We start from the raw sequence: 24,885 nt of genomic DNA, 5'->3' as shown, positions 1-24,885 counted from the left end.
AAGCTAAATATCCCCTTTGTGGATTGATACGAGATAGAGCTGAGTTCATACTAGACCTAGAGGCTCCTGACGCACCAAATGCCTATAAAGGGAACAATAGTTCATTTGGTTGGCACAGGAAGGCAACCAGGGAGACGGAGGCCATTTCCATCCTCATGGTTACTCACACATATCTACCACTACCCTGACTCTCCGCTAAGCACCTAAAACGCTAGAATGCAGCTCGCCCCCCACAATCACTTTGGTCTAGCTGCACACATAATCTCACATACCAGCACATCATGTGCTAGAATGCAGCTCCCCCACAATAAATTGGCCTAGCTGCACATATACTACCTGTATCACATGCCATGTACACTACTTGTAGCACTAGAATGCAGCTATCCGCCATGAAAAATTAAGTCTAGCTGTGCACATAAAGAATGCACGCAGGCACTATTTACTGCTCTGACAATCTCCATTTACCTGGACTCGAGACCCGAAGGACATTCAACCCATTGAAACCTTACCAATGGTGAAAGGCGCTATACAAATGCCCATTAAAATAACATAACATCTTCTGAGCCTCATTTTCTTCTTGATTTGGTTGGTTCTGAAGGCTCAGCTGTGAATGTGGTCATTCCAGTGGCTGCTTCGGAGTCAGTGGTCTCAGTGTCACAGTGGCATGTTGGACCTCTTGTGGGCCTCCAGCTAGGTGTTTCAGCACCTACTGTGTTTGGTCTAAGGGCCAGCCATCATGACAGACACCTCGCTCAGTGGTTGCGGGACTCACCACAGGGATCCGACCATGGACAGTCTTTGGTCGCTGACTGAACCTCGCATAAGCCTGTTTAGAACTGCAAGCCGCAAGGCTGTCCTGGCGGCTTTCGTTGACTCGGTGAAGGGAATAGGGGTGCTGATTCTGACAGACAACACTGTGGCCATGCACTACCTTAACAATTAGGGTGGTGTAGGGTCACTGCCTCTGTGCTGTAAAGTGATACAACTATTGTTCAGGCCTGTGCTCTGTAGAACAACATGTCCCTGTGTGCTGCCCATTTAGCGGGAACATTTAATGTGGTTGTAGATGGCTTGAGCAGGTAGATGTTGACCTTCCACAAGTGGGTGGCAGTTCTGCCAGGAAGGTCTGGATGGGACCTTTGCCCATTGGGGACTCCTAAGGTGGATGTCCTCACCTACAGTATGAACAGGAAGTGCAAGCTCTGCTCCAGGGAATTTCTTCGGGGAAGAGCCCTAGGGGAAGCATTGATTGTTAGTGGAACATTCATGACCCTCTGTTCCCACCAGTTCCAGTTATCCTTCTGGCTCACAAGATTGGAATTTTGGGTCCACCATGATCCTGATTGCCCCAAACTAGGTTTGAAGGACGTGGTACCCAGAGCTATCTGTCCTCCTTTTCATTTCCTAGCCAGAGTGAACCTGCTTTCCGATTCCTGGGGCTGGGTCCTCCACCTGCATTTACGCACCTCCAATCTACATGCTTGGCTGATGAGAGATAGAGGTGCAAGGAATGGGAACTGTCTATGTTCTCCTTTCTGCCAGGAGGTCTGCCACTTTAGCCATTTATACCTGCAGGCAATGAAATGTTCAGTGTGGTGACAAGAGCAGGGTCCTCACCCCTTGATCGGTCCAACGCCTTCTTTGCTGGAATTTCTGCTCAGCAGGGGCTTCGAATTGTCGTGCTGAAAGGCTACGTGGCTACATGGCTGCTGGTTCGATCCCCTGAGCAGAGCTTGTTTCTGGGACGTTATTTGGAGGTAGCCAGGGGTAGCAACTGCTCTGCCCCCTCTGATACCCCTAGACCTGTCCTTGCTATCCCGGGCCACTGGACATAGAGGAATTGCCAAAAGCAGATATCTGTGTTGCACCAGAAAAGGGTGGTTGTAAATGCAGCTAAATGTACCACAGCTCACCTGGAATCTCGGTCTCGTTAGCTGGAGAAGTAACAGGGATGCAGGAAAAACCATGACATCACTAACAGGTTGACAGTCCACTAGTGAAGAATGCCTGAATGATTGGGTTCAGAGCCAAGGCTGTCTGTGCAGTTCATACCCAGTACTGTAGCAACAGAAAGGGCATGGGGGCTAGGCCTACCTAGCAGGGAATGGGTAAGAGCAGCCGTCAGTATTCATTGACAGCACAGCATGAAAGCAGATCTCATCAGTGTTTCTCGATGTTTGCTTTCCACACCCAGTGAGCCACCGGGCCTGTGATGAGAGGCGTGGGCCCCAGTGGTTTCTGCCACCAATCCTGCCTGGGCATTGTTGACCTGACCCAAATCTGCCAGACCTGAATCACTGGCACACTGTAGATAGTTGCAAGGTGAGATAATTTACATGAAGTTGTCCTCAGCCTTTGAAGTAAACCATCTGTTGCTTCCACAAGCAAAGAAATATATATTTGGAAGGATAGCTCAGGGGCAACGCACTTGCTTTGGCAACAAGAAGATGCAGTGCAACATGGGTTCAGTTCCTGTTCCAGTGCTTAAGCAACATATGAAGGATGAAAGAAAATAATAAAATGGGCCTTTTCTAGGCGTAATGTCATGGAGCTGTGACTGCTGTTTACATTTTAAAATAAAAAAATCCTGAAATTAATGTGACCTGCAACACATCCTTCCCCTCCATCTCCCATCTAACAAAAAAACGGTGGGTTACTTACCAAATAAGCAAAACAGAAAGGTGATGGCTGGTGTGCCCCAGTGGTTTCTGCCACCGATCCTGCCTGGGCACTGTTGACCTGACCCAAATCTGCCAGACCTGAATCACTGGCACACTGTAGATAGTTGCAAGGTGAGATAATTTACATGAAGTTGTCCTCTGCCTTTGAAGTAAACCATCTGTTGCTTCCGCAAGCAAAGAAATATGTTTCAAAGGGATTGTGTCCTCCGACGTATTCCTCATCTTAGATATCTCCTTCCAGCTCTGCTGGCCTCGTAAAATTTTTTCTCTAGAGGGCGCTGCGTGTCGACGTCCTCCGAGTCGATGTCCCTCGACAGCCGCCGTATCGATGTCGACGTCATCCTGCCTATAAAGGCCGCGCGCAGCGTCCGTTGCTCAGTTCCATTTTTCCGCGCTTACTCAGTGCCTCGGAATACCGTTGCTCAGTTCTTAGTCAGATTAATCCTATTTACCTCGAGTCATTCGATCCGTGCTCGATGGCTTCCTCGTCGGAACCGACAACTCCTCGATCCGGCTTCAAGAAATGTCGAGATTGTGGGAAAAAGATGTCGTTGACTGACCCTCACAGAGTTTGTCTGTGGTGTTTGGGAGCTGAACACCATTGTTCGGAATGCGAGGACTGTATGTCCATGACAGCTAAGGCCCTGAAGGAGCGTAGGGGGAAGCTGGAGAAAGGTAAGACTTTTAAAGCTTCTTCTTCGTCGACGAAGTCGAGACATTCGTCTCCTCGTCACCATTCGCGCTCCAGGTCTCGGAGTGGGTCTCATCACTCCTCGAGATCGAAGCACTCGAAGAGGAGACGTTGAAGATCCCCTTCTCCGTCTTCCTCTTCCTCTGTTTTGCCAAAAAGAATCCCTTGCCCCACGAAACATAGTTCCCGGGCTGAATGGGAGGAATTCCGCAAAAATATGATGATCGTCTTCGAGAAAGTGGCCTCGACCCCCTCGAAGACTGCCGAGAGCGATGCTCTGGTCGAAAGAACCGAAGGTCAAAAACGCCACGAGTCACAGTACCCGGCGAAGGAAACCTCTCGAGCGCGTCTCGAACCCTCGAGTAGGACTATGACCTCCAAACCTTCCTCGAAGGTTCCGTTGACGCCGTCGACGAGGGTTCCGTCGAGGTCGATGTCTTCGACGCCGTTGTCGAAGGGACCTTCGACACACGGGTCTGTCGACTCGACGCCAGCTTTGACACCGGCGTCGACGCCAAGAAAAGTCACAGTTACGACACACCCAGTGACTATCCCCAGGTCCTCGACGTCGATGGCTTCGAGATTGTCGAGTAGAATTCCAATTCTGTCGAGGTCTTCGAGGCCTCCGCCTTTGTTTTCGACGCCACGCTCGAAGCCTTCGACGTCGGCGTCGACGACATCGACGTTTTCGAGGCCGATAATGACAAGTTCGGCACCCTCTGCCTTGGAAATGGGATTTACTCCCTTTATGAGTTCAGAACAATTGAGAACTATGTCCTCAATTTTGGAAGAGGGTGAATTGTCTGAACAGGAAGACACATTTGTGTTGCAGGGACCTGTAACCCCAATTAGAGAGGAATTTTCCTCTGAAGAGCGCAAGTTAAAGGATCTTCATGATTCCTTACATGAGGCAAGTGGGTTAGACACTTCCCCTGAGGTGGAGTTTGCTAAGCCAGACCCGGGGGAGCATGCTGAAACCCCCTATAGAGCCTTAATGGCCAGGATCACAGAGTTCATGGGGTGGTCTGCACCTTCACAATCTTTCCAACAAGATGACCTCACAGATATTCTTGACAAAGGCCCACAGGGGGATCCTGTGGTGCCTTTTCATAAAGCTCTTCAGAGAAAGATCATGACAAACTGGGAAACCCCAGATGTAGTACCAGCAGTAAATAAAAAACTGTCTACAAAGTACAGGGTATCTTCTACAGACCCAGAGTTTTTGTCTAAACACCCATCCCCAGAAAGTCTGGTGGTACAGGCAGCATCCTCTACCGATGTCAAGACGGCTTATCCTACCGTCCCACAGGACAGGGACGATAAAAAATATGATGCTATGGCAAAGAAAGTCTTTTCAGCATGTAGCATGGCTTCAAAATCTGTTAATGCTACTTGCACCCTTGCTAGGTTCAGCCATACACTTTGGGAGTGTGCTTCTACAGCGGCTGACTGCATCCCGGAGGGAGAAGAAAGGGATGCGTTCCTGAATATTATACAGGACGGTAAAGACGCTATGTGTGAATCCCTCCAGACGGGCATTGATTCGGCTGACAGTATCAGCAGAGCAATGGCGGCAAGTACATCAACCAGGAGATTCGCTTGGTTGAGAAAGTCTGGTTTTGCCCCAGATGTGCAAGCCAGGCTCTTGAACATGCCATTCGATTGCTCTTCTTTGTTCGGGAAAAAGGCGGATGACAGTTTAGAGAAACTGCAAACTTCAAAAGCAGCAGCAAAATGCCTAGGAGCTGCAATCCGTCAGACTCCTTTTCGTCCCACAGGAACCTCTGCGAGGGGCAAGTCCTTTCGCTTCTACTCCGCATTCGGAAGAGGTAGAGGACGACCGACTCAAAGGGGACAAAGAAGAACTACCCGAGGTGGATGGGGTAGATATTCAAAAGCCGCAGCAACAGCAGGTACCGCTTTACCATCGGCATCTGCATCAGCCGCCCCAAAACCACTCTGAGGACTTCCCTCACAGGACACCTGTAGGAGGCAGGTTGACTCAACATCTGGCTGTATGGCAGGCTATCACGTCAGATGCTTGGGCATTGTAAACAGTTGCCCAAGGTTACTGCCTGCCTTTCCTACGTATACCTCAGAGTCATCCACCGGGGATCAGCTCTCAGAAAGCTCCAGATCCGCTCCTCTTGCAGGAAATTTGGGACCTGCTAGAGAAAGGTGCCATAGAACCGGTACCTGTAGCGGAGAGGAACAAGGGCTGGTACTCCCTTTACTTTCTCATTCCAAAGAAAGACGGAGGACTGAGACCCATCTTGGACTTGCGAGAATTGAACAAATTCCTCAGAAAAGACAAATTCAAGATGGTCACTCTTTCTCAGATCCTCCAGGCCCTTCAGTTCCAGGACTGGTTGATATCACAGGACCTTCAGGACGCTTATTTCCATGTGCCTATCCATCTCAAACACAGGAAATACCTGAGGTTCGCAATTGGCAACTCTCACTATCAATTTCGAGTGCTGCCATTTGGGCTGACCTCCGCCCCGAGGGTCTTCACCAAGTTAATGTCGGTAGTGGCTGCAAGTCTAAGGAGGGAAGGGATTCACGTCTACCCCTACCTGGACGATTGGTTGATCAGGGCTGTTTCTCAGGAACAAGCTCAGATCCAGCTATATCACGTGTGCCACTTCCTTCAAAGACTGGGCTTCTCCCTCAATTTAAAGAAGTCACAAATGATACCATCGCAGAGACTCCAGTTCATAGGAGCGATCCTGGACACTTCCCTGGGAAAAGCCTCGCCACCAGAGGTGAGGGCTCAAGATATTCTACAGATGGTTACCAAGTTCCAACATGCCCAACGTCTCCCAGCCTTCGACTTTTTGAGGTTGCTAGGCCTCATGGCATCCTGCATTTTCCTAGTGCCAGAGGCTCGCCTGAGAATGAGATTCCTCCAGTGGGCACTGAGGACTCAGTGGTCACAATTCTCAGGGAGAATGACAGAGACAGATCTTCTTCAGGTTCCCGGCAGGGTGGCTCGAGACCTTCAGTGGTGGGCCTGTCAGGAGAACATTCTGAAAGGAGAACAGTTTTGGCAACCCTGGCCGGAGATAACAGTAGTCACGGATGCCTCACTCACGGGGTGGGGAGCCCACGCCAACGACTTGACCATCAGTGGTCGTTGGTCTCCATCGGAGTCCAGACTACATATCAACCTGTTAGAGCGGAGAGCCATCAGACTTGCGCTGAAGGCGTTCCTGCCAGCTGTACAAGGAAAGAACGTCCTGATAATGACGGACAACACGGTGGCCATGCATTACCTCAACAAAAGAGGAGGCGTAGGATCACTACCCCTGTGCAGAGAGGCGATGCAGCTCTGGTTTTGGGCAATCCAAGAAGGAATCTCTCTATCGGCAGTTCACCTAGCCGGAGAGAAGAACTTGACAGCGGACGCTCTGAGCAGGCAGAACACAGTCTCCCACGAGTGGGAGCTAGCTCAGGAAGTCCTTCAAGAGATCTTCGCCCTTTGGGGAACCCCTCAGGTAGATCTGTTTGCCACCAGCCTAAACAGGAAATGCGACCTGTTCTGCTCAAGGGAATTTCCCCCGAGAGGAGCTCTGGGAGACGCGTTCATAGTGGACTGGGAGTTTCCGCTTCTGTACGTGTTCCCACCGGTCCCTGTCATTCCTCAAATGATCAGGAGGTTGAGAAGATTCCGGAGAACCATGATCCTAATTGCCCCGGATTGGGCCAGGAGAACGTGGTACCCGGACCTTCTAGACTTGTCCATCTGCCCTCCAATTCGACTTCCACTCAGAGAGAACCTACTCTCACAGAAGGGAGGTCAGGTTCTCCATCCAGACATCAAAACCCTCAACCTTCACGCTTGGCTTCTGAAAGGCTGAGGTACAAGGATTGGGACCTCCCTGATGATGTTATGGAGGTGTTGCTTTCGGCAAGGAGGCCAGCAACAAAGTCTTTATAACGCTGCCGTTGGAACAGATTTTGCAGCTGGTGTAGAGAACAGAATATCGACCCTTTTTCATGTGGTACACCAATGGTTTTGTCCTTCCTACTACATTTGGCAAATTCAGGCCTTCAAGTTGGCACCATTAAGGGCTATCTCGCAGCGCTATCCATCTTTAAGCGTACTGCGGAAGAACCATCCGATTTCAAATTACCCTTGGTAATACAGTTTCTAAAGGGGTTAACCAATGTTTATCCCCCAAGACCATTCCAAATTCCCCTATGGGATTTAAACTTAGTACTAACTTTCCTGATGGGTACACCTTTCAAACCTCTCCATTCTTGTTCGTTAAGATTCCTTACCCTTAAAACTGTTTTATTAATAGCACTTACATCTGCTAGAAGGGTGAGCGAATTACAAGCTCTTTCTTGTAAACCCCCTCACACAATATTTCACAAAGACAAAGTTGTCCTGCAAGTGAAGCCTAATTTCCTCCCAAAGGTGGTTTCTGAATTCCATATCACTCAGAAGATTACCCTACCATCTTTCTATCCTCCTCCTCACCCGGGGAAAGAGGAAGAGAGATTACACAGGCTAGACCCTAGGAGGGCTTTAAGTCTTTACATCAGTAGACTAGCCAGGATAAGACAGGCAGACCAGCTGTTTGTAGGTTACGCAGGTCACAAGCTGGGGTTACCAATAACTAAGCAGACCATTTCCAGATGGATCATTCTAGCCATTCTGGAATGTTATAAACTGGCAGGGAAAGAGCCCCCTCAAAAACTTAGGGCTCATTCGACTAGAGGTATTGCAGCTTCATCGGCCCTCAAAAGAGGCGTGCCGGTTAAAGACATATGTGCGGCCGCTACATGGTCGTCTGTCCATACCTTTACACGTTTTTACAATTTGGATTCCTCCTCCAGTCAAGAGACTAGGTTTGGAAGGGCTGTACTGCATTCTATTCATCAATAGAAGACAGCGTGAAGTCAGTACTCCCTCCTCCGATAATAGAATACTGCTATGGGAGCCTATCTAAGATGAGGAATACGTCGGAGGACACAATCCCTTCGAAGAACAAGTTACTTCTTACCTTGTAACGTTCTTTCGACGGGATGTTCCTCCGACGTATTCCTCATCGACCCTCCCATCCATCCCCGCAGTTCTACTTCCCTTGTTGTTGCAGCTTACGCTCCTTCAGGGTGATTAGTTAGTCCAGAAAGCATTATTGTGGGCTACCAAACGGAACTGAGCAACGGACGGTGCGCGCGGCCTTTATAGGCAGGATGACGTCGACGTCGATACAGCGGCTGTCGAGGGACATCGACTCGGAGGACGTCGACACGCAGCGCCCTCTAGAGAAAAACATTTCCGAGGCCAGCAGAGCTGGAAGGAGATATCTAAGATGAGGAATACATCGGAGGAACATCCCGTCGAAAGAACGTTACAAGGTAAGAAGTAACTTGTTCTTCTATCTATCCCAAGACATACTGGAAGGTTAATTTGGAATAACAAAAAGCCAAGAGTGGCAAGATGGGTTGTGACCATGCCAAGAAATATGGGGGTATGGGAGAACAGGACATTAGGGCATACTATTTGGCTGCACAGAATAGAGTGATCAGGGACTGGTTAAAAGATGACAGGCAAACACTATGGAAGGAAATGAATGAAGCAGTGGTAGGAGATAACCTTGAGGGGATCCTTTGGAAGCCAAATTGGGTCAGGCCACACAATTTGCATTGTGGTACAGTGGGATCACTGGTGGGGGATTATTGGGACGAGTTGGTACTAAGACCGAATCCAACCACTTACCCGTCGCCTTTTACCCCTATATTCTACAGTCCACAAATTTCTCCAGGGGTGGGAGGGAGGGAGTGGGTTTGATAATTGGATGAATGGGGGCAGTCTCAAGATAATGGATATGTTTATGGGTAGCAAGATAAAATCCTTCCAGCATTGTAAACTAGACATCATATTTGATGAAGGGGAGAGGTTTAGATACACTCAACTGAGACATTGGCTGATGAGTCCAGTTAAAAAGGAGGCAGTGACAAGATCGTTCACACCTTTTGAAAAGCTTCTATTAACTGACTCAGGGCACACACATATAGTGAGTATGATATATGGATTTGTTAAGCAAAATGAATATCCCACAACTAACTAGTTTGATTCAACTACAGGAGCTATGGGTGAAATTGATATGTCAATGGCCATTTAACACTGGTGAAGCTCCATACATGTTGGAGGTGATGCAGGGCAGACGGCACAAGGAGTCATATCTGGTGGGTATGCCCGCTCACCCAGCAGTTTTGGGATTTGATACAGGGTGCCATAGAGGAGATATTGGAAATCAAGGGGAGGAGAAGCAGAGGTATTGCAATTTGGGGTGTTCGGGGGGGATATGGGAAAAATTAGCCTTGAAAGCTCAACGTAAAGTATATGTGATTCTAATGCTAGCAGGGGCATTGGTAGTGGCACAGAAGTGGAAATCAAGAAACGCTCCTACGGAACATGAATGGGTAGGGACGGTGTGACACTTTGCAACGGTTGAGTGGGTTTCTTACTGCATACAAGGGGACCACCAGGGATTTTTGGCAGACTGGGACATTGTACTGACATTTCTGCAGAAAGGAACCAGCGTGGCCTGGTGTCCGAGGAAAATGAGACTCTTCGGATTGGTATAATGTGGAGTGGACTACTCGGAGGCGTTAAGGAACTTCATGGCGAGGAGGTGAGACAATCAGTGAAGGAACTTTACGCAGCATATATGTTGGGGTTAACAATTCAACATCAAGGGGGAAAGGTGGAATACATTGGACCAGGGTTGGGACAAAAGGGGGAGAGGAGGTTCTTATGGCGTGAGGATGCTTCTGGGGAAGTTCATGTTTTGTGAAAATGCCAATAAAAATGTATACTCCTTCCTAAATGAAAAATGAAAATAGGAGTTTGCCCATTACCATTATAACTAAACAGTGGGAAACGGATTGGAATGTTTAACCCTCTCCAGATATGTGGACCAGCATTTAGCAATTGTATTATTGTACTTTGGTTGCCGTGAATCTAACTCAGGCCCATTTCTTTATTCAACATCAGACTTTTCTCTCACCCTCAAGAATTGCTAAACTCTTGAATTAGTCTTCCAATACTTTTTGGTCTTGTCAAACTCCAAATGCAGACTTCACACATTTAATTTATAATTGTAAATGTGTTCACTCCTTTTGGATTAAATTTGGGAACGCCTACAGAATATTTTTCAATTTCAAGAACCACTCTTGCTTTGTAATTTAATGACTGGTACCATTATTAACCGGTACATGCAAACTATTATATCTTCTAGTTTGTTTAATCCTTTTTTTGTATTTCCTTTCATATCATTAACTCTAACTGAAAAGACACCAGCAAGTTGTCTTATACAACATGGTGGAATTTTATTTGCTTGATTCATCGTATTGAACATTTTTATGCTTTTTCTACTAATAATCTTTGTATATTTAATAACATGTGGGATATATACATCTGATTTCTCAACCGTTCTGATTAATTATATGGTTGCATTGATCTATTGCTATTTATGAACTTAGTGTTTTCAAGAATTTTCCTCCATCCTTTTTTCCCTCTCCTGTCTTGTCTGTCTTGTTCGTCTCTCCTGCCTGTCAATTACATTTATTTATCTTATTACACGACTATATCGCCAGTTTTACTACACAAATTATTGTAATTTTACTAATCTATCATTTTTGTACAAATATTTTTCTTTCATTATTTATCTTAAACTGCAGGTGTGTTTGTTAATTTATATTATAAACCTATGTATGCATTACTATTGCTAATTTTAAAAATCAATAAACAAAAAAAGTTGTAAAAGCTCAATAAAGAAAGATTTGGAAAAATGCATTAAGAGTGATAATGAGTTCCATCCTCAGCAAAAAGTAAAACAAATTAAATTACAGCTGGTTTTTAGGGTACTGAATTTTAAAATTGAAATGCCTGTTCTCAATCTTTTCCCCCATTTTCAACTGTGGCTATTCCATTGTAGCTATCCCCTTGCTTTCGATTTGATAGCAGTATATATATGTTACATTAGATACAAAAATGCCCCTCCGTTCTTTCATTCAGAATAGTCATTTGTTATTTATCTACTGCAAAGTGCTTTCTTACTTTTTAAAATCAGCATTTATCAAATCAATAAAAGCTCACATATTTTGATTTCCCTAACTTCTTCTTTAGATGTGGAAAGAATTAGATGCCAGAATCACAGATGCAGCAAATGAATCAAAAGATAATGTGAAATTTTTGTCCACACTTGAAAAGGTTTGCCAGCCACTGTATACATGTGATTTGGTAAGTACATTTGGGTACAATTTTGGAATTTTAGGGAAAAAAATATTAATCATTTTTGTTTACAAATGAATTGTTCAAAGGTTGCATGTAATATGCAGTAACTTTACCCTCAGGGACAAAAATTGTATCTTATAATTCAGCTTTGCGGTAAGGGAGCGCTGCAGTGCTCAGTGGCTGCAGGTCCACTAAGATCACCATCACTAAAAATCACAATATGTTTTTTAATGAAAAAGCCTTTTCTCACCTCAAGTCTCATTACAAATCTCAAACTCAGCCAATCCCTGATGAGCTGGGGAAAATATGCAATACAGGTAGGACATTGATTAGCTGATTGTGATCACATGACTGCTTTGGAAAGTATTCATGCCTTCCCAGTGTGTTCTGTCTGTGATTTTCCAAAAGAATCTTGTGTCTGGTGAGACACCCTTTCTGTAGGGGATTTGCAGTATTGTTTAAACGATTTTTCAATATTATGCAAACAATACCACTTTCCAGGCAGCCAAGCCATTTATTTGTTTTGGTGTATAGATAGTGCAATTGTAGTGTTGCAAATGAGGTTATGACACTGTACAATGTGGAGGTGACTTTAGTGAGTGTGCTCTCTGAAACAACATTTCGAATGGATTGTGTCCTCATCTTGTGATAAATCGTTATCTCCAGCTTCGCTGCTTCGGAAAAAAGATTTCTTCGGCAGAGGGCGCTGCGCTCGAGGTCGTGGCGTCGATTGTCCCTCGACGTACTCCGTACTCTATCGACGTCACCGATGGTATAAATAGCTCGAGCCACGCCCGTTGCTTCAGTTCCGTTTTTCCAATCGCTTCGCTATCGAGAACGGCGCGCTTCTTTTTCTGTGAAGAAAATGTCATCATCTTCGACACCTTCGACACCCAGAACTGGGTTTAAGAAGTGTGCAGATTGTGGATCTAAGATGTCGATCACCGATCCCCACCGTATTTGTCTCTGGTGTCTCGGTTCCAGTCACCGAACCGACGACTGCGTGTCCTGCCAATCTATGACCGAAAAAGCTCTTCATGAGAGGAGAGGTAAACTGTCGGTGGGGAGGGAGGCCTCAAAAAAGGTTTCGTCAAAAAGACACAAGAAAGCGACTGATTCTAAGGAATCGGAACACCATAGGCACTCGAAGAGATATTGATCTAGGAGTAGATCGAGACACTCTTCGTCATCATCGAAAAAAATGAAGAGGAGACATAGATCTCCCTCATCATCATCTCCTTCTTCAGAGTCGACCGAAGAAATTTGTTGTCCGACTAAATCGGATTCTCCCAGTAAGTGGGAAGAATTCTGCAAAACGATGATGGCGGTTTTCGAGAATGCGGCCCTGACCCCCTAGAAAGACCCTCAAAAAAGCCACACCCCTAAAGTCGCTCCATTGGACGACAAAGGGAAGTCCAAGGCTACCATGGCTAAGACCGGTAGCGTCGAGGAATCCAAAAAACCTTCAGTCGACGTAAAACCGACGAAGACTCTTCGAGAGTCGAGCACTTCTCCAGTGCCATACAAGAAACTCAAGTCGTCGAAGACTTCGACGACTTCATCGACGCCCTCGACGTCGATAATTTCGACCCCAAAGCCAAAAGCGTCCTCGACGCCATTATCGAAGTCATCTTGGAAGACTTCGAAGACCCCTTCGAAAACATCGAGGGATTTGCCAATTCCTTCGAAGCATTTGGAAGAGGAAGAAAGGAGATTCACACCTTTGCCCAGGTCAGACTTTTTCAAATCTATGTCAGCAATCTATGAAGAGTCTGCTTCAGAAGAAGATGAGGTTACTCCTTTCGGAGTTACTTATGGTACAAGACAAGTTCCTGAGGAACTTATTGACCGGAATCTAGAATGAAAGACCTGAGTGATACTCTACATTCTGCCAGTGGAGTTGACACATCCCCAGAATTAGAGTTCGCCAAACCTGATCCTGCAGAGCATGCAGATGCTGGGTACAGGGGTCCTATGACCAGAGTAGTTGAATATATGGGTTGGGGTAATACTTCACCCATTTTTTAACAAGGTGGCAAGACGGATATAATCGTCAAGGGACCTCAGAAAGATCCTGTTCTCCCTTTCCACAGAGCCCTCCAAAGGACAGTGGAGAAAAACTGGGAGAAGCCAGAAACTATTGCTGCTGCAGATAGCACTTTTCCAAGAAAATATAGACCGGCTGGAACGGATCCTGAATATTTGAATAAGCATCCGACTCCAAAAAGTTTAGTCATTCAGGCAGCATCTACTTCAAAACAAACTGCTTATCCAACTATCCCTCCAGATAGAGAGGATAACACAATTGATGCCTGGGCACGTAAAGTTTTCACATCATGCAGTATGGCACTTAAATCGGCAAATGTCACCTGTACCCTAGCCAGGTTTACGCATAACCTGTGGGACTGTATTTCGGCGGCGCTGATCATATTCCGGAAGGCGAGGAAAGGGAAGGCTTCCTGAATATAGTCAAAGACGGGAAGGAGGCAATGGGGGAATGTCTCCAGTCTGGACTGGATACTGCTGATAGTATCAGCAGATTCATGGCTGCAAGCGTTGTGCTACGCAGATTTGCGTGGTTGAGGAAGTCAGGGTTTGCACCGGACGTGCAAGCCAGACTTCTCAACATGCCCTTTGATGGCTCGAGGCTCTTTGGCAGAAAGGCTGATGAAAGCCTAGAAAAACTTCAGACCTCGAAAGCGGCAGCTAAATCACTTAGCGCCTCTTTGCGCCAGCCTCTAAAACCCTATTCCGGCTCATCTTCCTGGAGCGGTCGTTCTTTTCGATATTACTCCTCTTTTGGTAGAGGAAGAGGACAGGCTTCTCAAAGGGGAAAAAGAAACTTCCCTCGAGGAACATGAGGAAGAGGTGCAAAATCAGCCTCAGGAGCGGCATCTGTACCCTCAGCCCTCCTGCAGCCGCCTCCAAATCCCTCTGAGACCTTGTTACACAAAACACCAGTGGGAGGCAGGATCTCTCAACATCTGAAGGAATGGCGGGGCATTACCACAGATGCTTGGGCACTGGAAACAGTAGCCCAAGGTTACTGTCTCCCCTTCCTAAAAAGGCCTCAGAATCATCCACCGGGAGCCAACTCCGTCAAAATTCCAGATCCGCTCCTGTTGCAGGAAATTTTAACCCTGCTAGAGAAAGGTGCCATAGAACTGGTACCTGTAGCGGAGAGGAACAGGGGTTGGTACTCCCCATATTTTCTCATTCCACAAAAGGACGGAGGACTGAGACCCATCTTGGACTTGAGAAACTTGAACAAGTTCCTCAGGACGGACAAGTTCAAGATGGTGACTCTTTCTCAGATCCTCAGGCTCTCCAACTCCAAGATTGGTTGGTATCATTGGACCTTCAGGATGCTTACTTTCATGTGCCAATCCATCCAAAGCACAGAAAGTACCTGAGGTTCGCGATTGGCAATTCTCATTATCAGTTTCGAGTTCTGACTTTCGGGTTGACCTCCACGCAAAGGGTTTTCACCAAACTGTTGGCGGTTGTGGCAGCGAGTCTCAGAAGAGGAGGTATTCACATATATCCCTACCTGGACGACTGGTTGATCAGAGCAAGTTCTCCAGAACAAGCTCAGGAACATCTTTCGATCACCTTCCACTTCCTCCACAAATTGGGCTTCTCCCTCAATTTCAAGAAGTCCCACATGATACCATCCCAGAAGCTCCAGGTTATCGGAGCAGTCTTGGACACATGCTCGGGAAAAGCCTCGCCTCCCGAAGTGAGAACTCTCCACATCCAGCAGATGGTAACAAAATTCCAGAATGCCCAACGTCTACCGGCCTTCGATTTTCTCAGGTCGCTCGGCCTCATGGCATCCTGCATTTTCCTAGTACCAGAGGCCAGGTTGAGAATGAGATCCCTTCAATGGGCACTCAGAACTCAGTGGTCCCGGTTCTCAGGGAATACGTCGGATCTTCTGCAAGTCCCGAGGGCAGTTGCTCAGGCTCTTCTATGGTGGGTTTGCAACAACAACATTCTCAAGGGAGAGTCTTTTTGGCAACCATGGCCGGAGATAACAGTAGTGACGGACGCCTCACTCACAGGGTGCGGAGCACACACCAACGATCTGACAATCAACGGTTGTTGGTCTCCATCGGAGTCCAAACTACACATCAACCTTTTGGAGCTGAGAGCAATCAGACTAGCTCTGAAGGCCTTTCTGCCCTCTGTACAGGGAAAGAAGGTCCTGATAATGATGGACAATACAGTGGCCATGTACTACCTCAACAAAAAAGGAGGAGTAGGGTCACTGCCACTGTGCAGAGAAGCAATGCAGCTCTGGTTCTGGGCAATACGAGAAGGAATTTCTCTATCGGCAATTCACCTAGCCGGAGAGAAGAACATGGCAGCAGACGCTCTGAGCAGGCAGAGCACGGTCTCTCACGAGTGGGAGCTGGCTCAGGAAGTCCTTCTGGAGATCTTCGCCCTTTGGGGAACCCCTCAAGTGGATCTGTTTGCCACCACGATCAACCGGAAGTGCGATCAGTACTGCTCAAGAGAATTTCCTCAAAGAGGAGCTCTGGGAGACTCATTCGTAGTGGAGTGGAATTTTCCACTGCTGTACGCGTTTCCCCCAGTCCCTATGATTCCTCAAGTAATCAGGAGGTTGAGAAAGTTCAGGAATACCATGATCCCAATTGCCCCGGATTGGGCCAGGAGGACGTAGTACCCGGACCTTCTAGACATGTCCATATGCCCTCCAATATGTCTTCCGCAAAGAGAGGATCTTCTCTCGCAAGAGGAAGGTTGGGTTCTCCATCCAGAGGTCAAGACACTCAACCTTCACGCATGGTTTCTGAGAGGTTGAGATACAAGGATTGGGATCTTCCGGATGACGTAATGGAAATCTTGCTTTCGGCCAGAAGACCAGCACCAAAATCTTTGTACCGATGTCGCTAGAACAGGTTTAGTAACTGGTGCAAAGACAAGGATGTGGACCCTTTTCAGTGTGGCACCCCAATGGTGCTCTCTTTTCTACTACGTCTAGCTAATCTGGGGCTCCAGATAGGAACAATCAAAGGATACCTTGCTGCGCTGTCCAATTTCAAGAGCTCCTCGGAAGAGGTTTCATATTTCAAAATACCGTTAATAATTCAATTCTTAAAGGGGCTTACTAATGTATACCCTCCAGTACCTTTTCTTGTACCAACTTGGGACTTAAATTTAGTATTAAAATTCTTGACTTGTATACCTTTTGAGCCCCTGCACTCATGTCCATTGAGGCTTTTGACTCTAAAAACTGTCCTCCTTGTGGCCCTATCATCAGCCCGCAGGGTTAGCGAACATCAGGATCTCTCATGTAAACCACCATATACTATTTCTTATAAAGATAAGGTAGTCCTTAAAGTTAAACCTTCCTTCTTGCCAAAAGTAGTCTCAGACTTCCATTTGTCACAAAAAATAGTACTACCAACCTTTTATCCTCCTCCTCATCTGGCCAAAGAAGAGGAGAGATTACACAGATTGGATCCCAAGAGGGCTCTTAGTTTTTACATCTCAAGAATGGCTAAATTGAGACAAGATGACCAACTTTTTGTGGTTTATACTGGTCATAAACTAGGCTTATCTGTAACAAAACAGACAATTTCCCGCTGGATCATATTAGCCATAGTTGAATGCTACAGATTAGCGGGAAAAGAACCACCAGATGGGCTTCGAGCTCATTCTAAAAGGGGAATGGCTACTTCTGCGGCTCTAAAGAGGGGAGTCCCAGCTGCAGATATTTGGGCAGCTGCAACCTGGAAAACAATGCATACTTTTGTTAAACATTATTGTTTGGATACTGCCTCCTCTAACAAGGGTTTATTCGCAAAGGCAGTTCTGCATTCTGTCCACGAAAACTGAAATTAGTACTCCCACCTCCAAAAAATTGATACTGCTATTGGAGCCTATCACAAGATGAGGAATACGTGGGAGGACACAATCCATTCGAAGAACAAGTTACTTACCAACTGTAACGTTCTTTCGACTGGATGTTCCTCCCACATATTCCTCATCGACCCTCCCATCCTACCCCACAGTACAGTTTACGTTTTCTTACACTTTCCTCTCACGAAGAATGTATCGGTCATGGGACACGCCTGGGTGTTCCTCCTATATATATATATATTTCATCGAAAAAACAGAACTGAAGCAACGGGCGCGGCTCGAGCTATTTATACCATCGCTGACATCGACAGAGTACGGAGTACGTCGAGGGACAATCGACGCCACGACCTCGAGCGCAGCGCCCTCTGCCGAAGAATTTTTTTTTTGAAGCAGCGAAGCTGGAGATAACGATTTATCACAAGATGAGGAATACATGGGAGGAACATCCGGTCGAAAGAATGTTACATTTGGTAAGTAACTTGTTCTTCTTTCCAGTGGTGTGCATTCTGGCATATTCGAAAGTGTGGGGAAGTGTGCATGTGCCGCATTAATTAGCTGAAGGTAGCGGTAATGTTCTGTGCGAGGGAGACCAAACCTATTGATTAGTTCTTCAAAAGAGGCCAGTTTGCCATCTACAACTATATCACTGATCGTTGCATTCCCAGCCGACACCCATCCCGGCAATGTCAGTAATTTATTTATTTCGAACAAGTTGCTTTTCTTCCATAAAGCTTGCACTCGGGGTCACCTTTTTATCCCAGCCAATGTACCTATGGGCATCTCGCCATATCAATGTTTTGTGGGCTGCCACTGTCCAGGTATAGGGGGTTCTATCCAGGGTCCAATAAAGATTTGTGAGTGGGGACATGCCATGTAGTGTATTGCTTTCCGCCAGGATATGAGGTAGATCCCTATCCCCGTGTAGGATATTGTTAACCACCGTCATTTTGACTTGCCCAGTAGTACGACTGGAGCCGTGGCAACTCAATCCCACCCCCCCAGATGGATCGCTGAAGTGTCTGTAGTGTGATTGGCTGATGTCCCCCGCCCCATAGAAAACCTCTAAGAACACCCTCTATATTGTGGTATTCCAGATCTGGTACCCTGAGAGTGGCATTACAGGGGGATATATAAGAAGCACGGTAGTGCCAACATTTTAAAAAGAGTAGCTCTTCCAAGCAGGGTCAGCGGAAGCAGTACCCAATGTCGGGCGTCGGTAGTGAATCTTTCGGTAATTGGCTGTAGATTGTGGGGTACTTACTGCAAAAGGTTGGTCGTCACCTGGATCCCCAAATAATGGCATTGTCTAAATTCTATGCAGTATCGACAGTGCAGGGGGATTGCCCTGGCTGCCCCCTTGACCGGGAAAAGAATAGACTTCTGACAATTTATTTTTAGTCCACTAAATTCCCCATATAGTTCAAGTATTCTGGTGACTACCGGGCTGGAATGGACTCGGTCGCCCAGGTATATTAAGAGATCATCGGCATACAGGGAGTCCCTGTCCTCCGTACCGTCGGGCCAGTAGAATCCCTTCCACACGTTTGATTGGTGCAATAGTATTGCTAGTGATTCAATAATTATCGCTAAGCACAACAGGGACTGAGGACATCCCTGTCGAGTGCCCCTCCCCAATTGGAAGGCCCTGGAGGCAGTGGTCGAAGTGGGCGGGAGCGGTCGGGAGCGGTGCTCCTCTGCTTCTTTTAATTAAGTTTTGCCGTTCCTATAACTTTTATTTTAAAAAGAAACCGTTCCGGAGCGGTTTCGTTTTGAAATAAAAGTTTAGGAAGAAGTTGAAACTTGTACTTTCAGTGCACTGCAATGTACATTCCCTTAAACAGCAGGCACATGTGTTTTGGTGTTTGTATTGTGCATGGGAGGGGTGCAGCGATGGGGTTTGTGGGGAGCGGTGCAGACCAGTAGGGATCATAGTTCCACTACTTCTTTTCGTACACTTCAACTACTGCCTGGAGGGCCATCCATTGACCCTGACTGCTGCCACTGGAGATTCATATAGGAGCTGGACCCAACCCATGAATGCCTCTCCGAATTCCATTTGTCTCATGATCTCCCAGAGGCCCTCCCATGAAAAAAGCCTTTTCAAAGTCAACGGCCAACAGTGCAAGGGGTCCCTGGAGGGCCGGAGCTCTCTCCAGCATTAGATATAATCTATGGATATTCATTTGCGTTGATCTTTATGGCATGAAGCCTCATTGGTCCGGGTGGATCTGAGAAGAGACCACCATTTGGATTCTGTCCTCCATTACCCTCGCTAGAATTTTAGTTTTGCTGTTGAGTAGTGAGATTGGCCTGTATGAGCTGCATAGTTCCGGGGGTTTCCCCTGTTTTGGGATAACTACTATGTTGGCCTTGCATAGGTCTGTGGGGAGGATCCCTTGTACCTTACAATGGAGAAACATTTTAAGAGGGGGGTGGCCATGTTGTTATCTCCCAATTCTTTCCAAGTCTCAATGGGGAAACCGTTAGGACAGGGCGTCTTTCCTGATTGGGAGATGGCCGCTACGATTTCTGATTCCGTGATATCCCTTTCTAATTGTTCTTTCTGTGTTGTGGTCAAGCAGGGAAGTGTAATATCACCTAACACAGCATTATTGTTTGGTCCGACTGGGGCATTGAACAGGGCCGCCTAATAATCTGCAAAGCCCTCTGCAATGTCACGGTCCGATTGCACTGACTGTAGCTGTGCATTCCTGATCTCCCTGACCTGTCGTTGACCCACATCCCTCCGTTCCAAACAGGCTATTATCTTGCCGGCTTGTCCCCATTTTCATATAGCCATGTGCGCATCTCTGAATGCGCCTGTTTAGCGTTATCTAGGACGACGTTGCAGAGACGCTCTTTAGCCGTTAGGAGGGACCAATGCATGTCGGGCGACCCCGTAAGTATGTGTTCAGTCTCCAGTTTCATTACCTCTTGTTCAGCCATCACTACCTTTTGTTGATGTACTTTTTTGTGGGCCGATGTTCAGGAGATCATTTCTCCAAGGAGCACTGGTTTATATGCTTCCCACAGCATTGCTGGACTATCTACTGTACCATCATTGATTTCAAAGTAGGCGGTCGTTTTGTCATGGATGTGATCGATACATTCTGGAAAGCTGAGGTAATAGCTGTTTAATCGCCACGATGGTGCAGGGGTCGGCCTATTTGTCTTCTGTTCCATCACCAGGCATGGACTCCAGAGTGATAAGAGTATCCCCGCTCCGTGGGCTGCAGGTCTCACCAGATGTCACTCAGGCCGAGTGCTGAGGCAAAGGCGGCCAGTTTGGTACATGTTTTGGGGTTTCTGCCACGTAAGTGAGTGAAATCTAGCGTCACGTCCATAACTTCATTGAAGTCCCCGCCAAGAACCCAGTGATCCGACCCGTGATCTGTGATTATGGGGGTTATATCATCAATCAGCTCATTGGTGAGCGACGGAGGGCCGTATATTGCAAGTTTTGCTAATGTTTCACCCCACAGTACTCCCTGTACAAATACAAATCTCCCCCTGGGATCTTGCACAACCTGGGAGTAAAGGGAAGCCGCTTGTGGAGGAGGATCAAAACCCATCTGGAGCCTGTGGAGAAGCCTGCATGCATCGTGGTGCGATAGTTCGAACGTCAGAAGAAGTTACATGTTGTGCCGGCTAAATGCATCTCGGTGAGGAGGGCCATGTCAGGGGAATGTCTATTAAGGAATTGTGTGACCAAACGCTGTTTGATTCCGGTGCCCAAACCATTAAAATTCCATGTAGGGAGTTTTAGGGACTTTAAATTATCTCTGGCCATTACAAGTCTGAAAACCCAGTGGGGGTAATTCATGGAATTAATGTGCGCCAAAAACAGAGGCGCAAGTGTGAAAATTGCAGCGCACGCTTGTGAAAGCCGCGCAAGCACCCGTTTGGCGATTCATGGAAGGGGCTCTGCGTGGCTTACCTGTAACCTGTGCCGAATCCGTGTGTGGCAGACACGTCATTGCTACATCCAGAAGGCTGTGCACGAGATGCCCAGTGAAGGCGCACACTGCCCAGCGCACACACCTAAAAAGGGGGCGGATGACTTGGAATGGGGGACAACACGCGAAAACGTGGTCGTTACGGGGGTAGTACCGCAGCGAAATCCTTGCAACGCCCACACACGCGCTAACAACACGTATTCATGGAATCGAACAGGGGAAACCCACATGCCACAAAAGACTTGCTAAGTTGTAAACACGTACGCCAGGCGAAAGCTGGCGTAAGCGCCCCGTGCAGAATAAAAGTGCGCACAAACAACAAACAAGCTCATACCGCTACAATGAATGTACCGTTCCTCGCAGCAGTGGTCGTGAGACACCGCAGGAGGAGGAGGATAGCCAGGCCCCACATTTTTTTACCTAGGACCAGCCTTTTTGGGATGCCTGATGACCAGGTCTATGGCGGGTACAGGTTTCTACCCCATATCATCCTAGACCTGGTCACTGAGTGGGAGGATGACCTCACATTACCCACCCTGTGCTCCAAAGCACTGAGCCCCTTGGAAATGGTGCTCAATTTACTGCATTTCTTGGCCACTGGGTTATTTTAGTTGACAACTGCCATAGTTGGGGGCATCTCACAGCCCACGCAGTCATGCTGCCTACACCAGGTCTTTGCAATCATGACTGCACAGCCCTCAGTCCGCAGGCACATATATGTGCCCAGAACACCTGCAGAAAGGCAGGCCGTGGTACAGGACCTTTATGCGGTGGCACACTTCCCCAGAGTGCTTGGTGCCATTGATTGCACCCACGTGGCTCTACGTCCACCTAGGGCCACTGAGCACATCTATCGCAAGCACTGGCATTCCATCAACGTGCAGGTGGTATGCGATGCCAAGGGAATAATCACCTCTGTCTACGTAAACTATCCAGGGTCCACCCATGATAGTTTCATATTCAGAATGTCACCCCTAAACCGGGACCTGGATGCTGGGAGGCATGGCGACACATGGCTCATTGGTGAGTACAAATGCCTGTGCACATGCATACATGTCACACACAGAGAAATGGAGAAATCCAACTAATCACAACCATTATCACCTCCCCAAGGGACAGACAGTGCCCACCCTCTGAACACCAACATGATGATGCCAATACGGAACACCACCACACCACCCGAGGTAAGATACAAGGCAGCCCATATTGCAACCCGGGGCATAGTGGAGCGCACATTCGGAGTGCTGAAGTCACGTTTCTGTCCATTGACCACTCTGGTGGGCAGCTATTATATGCGCCCCAAGTAGTGTGCAGGATCATTGTGGCAGCATGTGTCCTGCACAACGTTGCAACTAGGCGGGGCGTACCAGTGGACATGGTGGTACCCCCACATTCCCAACCACATGCACGGCCCCTGCACATGGGAGGGGAAAGGGCACGTGGCGAGGCAGCCCGCACCCAGGTTGTGGCTACATTTTTCACCTAAAATCCCACACCTGTGGAATTCACACAGGGCTGGCACATTCCAGGTGACAATCGATGATGGGAAAGGGACAGTGAACTGTTACAACCTTACCATCCTGAGAATGTGTCACTGGAAGTGCTACAATGTGTGCATCCCTAGCTACTTAAAGAAACCCAATGCCGTGTGACCAAAAGGCACACATTCATGCTGCATAATCCACTACCCCCTTGCAAATCAGCACAACCAAATACTGGTATGTCACCTAATCCCTCCCAAAGCCCATGCCACCCGCTCGACACACTATGCCATGGCATACAATGTGAAAACAACCAAATAAATGCACAACACATGACACAACTGTCACAAGGTGCACCGTCAACAATGGAAACAGGCCACAGACAATTCCCTCTCACATATCAAAATGAAACTGTACACATGAACATATATCTATCTGCATGACAAATCATGAATACAGGACCCAACAGTGGCAACGTCAGACAGTGACCAATCACAATAGCCCAAGTGTCACAATCTGAGAAAGCCACCACATGGACCCCTCCCATCTTCAGCGTGTTGCTTGTAGGTAAATGTGGCAGGGTACATCATACAGCATGAACTGCATCTGCAATGGAGACAGGCAAGGTAACACATGAAGAAGCAACATGTAAATATGCACAATGAGCAATATTAAAAGCAATATTCATATCAACCATGCAGTGGAGAAACCATCATGAATCCCCACTAGGGGTGTATACACAGTTCGGACTGCAGACTGGCCACACAACTGATTGAAGCCCAATGTCTCTTTGTAAGTTATTGTCAAACAGTGCCATCATTGCAAGCCCATGGAAAGGGGAAGCAGGAGTGGCATATGTGTCTGGACCCCAAGCCTCAAACACAAACACAAGACAAGCCTGTATGGGCTCACCTGTAACACACAGTGGATGCCTTCGGATGCCACACAAAGAAACACACTGTTACATAAATGCACAAAAATCAAAAATGGCATGGTTGACATGGAGGGCGGGGGGACCACCCAGAAGGGAGGAGGAGCAGGGTGCACCTCAACACCCACATGCATGGATGTTGAGAAAAAGGAAAACCCTCCATGGGCTCATGGCCTTCACGGCTAGCTGATTGAGGGAGAAGTTCCGTCGCTGTCGTCACCCTCTGGTGGAATATGAGAAGGTGTGCATGGTACGGGACCACATAAAGCCCTGGCATGCTCCTCCATGGCAGCGAGCATGCGGGTATGAAAGGTTTGGTTCTGCAGGATAATGGTCTGGAGGTCCCCAAGCAGCATCCCACGTGTAGCACGGAGTTCTGCCTGCAAGTCCTCACGGGTTGCCTGGAGCTCAGCTGAGATGTTGCGTGTTAGCTGCTCCAGCTGCTGGTCTGACCATCTACTCCGGGCCATCTCAAGTGCACCCAGAGTAGCTCTGAGGGAAACATTATCTTCCCTCAGGGCATCCCTGTGGGCCTGTGCCTCAGCAGATATGGCTGTGCGCAGAGCCCCCAGTTCAGCCCATTGGTCCCTGTTGGTGGCCAACATGGGCTGCCTGTGTGAGCCGCACATGGACCGCGTTGCATGCTGCTGGAGCCCCACCTGCATTTGGAAATGGATTGTAATGGAAGTGGCCACCCTTTCCATGACCTGAGCCATAATCTCACATGATGCCCCCTGTTGTTGTGCAATTGCATAAATGGAGTTCTCCCACACAGTATTGCCCGGTGGCACACGGCCACCGCATTCTCGGACACGACACCTGTCGGGCCCAAGGAGACGTGCACCTTTGTCGGGGTGATTAACCCGGGGTCGGCTGGGCCGTCCGCGGACCTCCGGGCTGGGAGGCCCCAACTCCTCCGTGTTCCCCAAAAATGAGTATGAGACACACACAAGAAGCAAGGTGGTTTTGCTGTTTATTAAACAACGGCAGGGATGGGTCTAG

At 47.7% G+C, this 24,885-nt stretch overlaps 1 protein-coding gene across 1 annotated transcript in view; it reads left to right on the top strand.

Annotated features, from left to right (window-relative positions):
• Positions 1-24,885, top strand: part of DNAH8 (dynein axonemal heavy chain 8) — an 8,835,797-nt gene that overhangs the window by 1,151,350 nt on the left and 7,659,562 nt on the right. The window contains exon 9 of the mRNA XM_069608756.1: positions 11,519-11,632. Within this exon, the coding sequence (XP_069464857.1) occupies positions 11,519-11,632 (114 nt within the window). The remainder of the gene's footprint in view (positions 1-11,518; positions 11,633-24,885) is intronic.

This window comes from Ambystoma mexicanum, chromosome 4q (genome assembly GCF_040938575.1).
Source record: "Ambystoma mexicanum isolate Mex_15411 chromosome 4q, UKY_AmexF1_1, whole genome shotgun sequence".
Lineage (NCBI taxonomy): Eukaryota > Metazoa > Chordata > Amphibia > Caudata > Ambystomatidae > Ambystoma > Ambystoma mexicanum.
The sequence above is the reverse complement of the archived record's forward strand: the minus strand, read 5'-3'. Positions and strand labels throughout refer to the sequence as shown.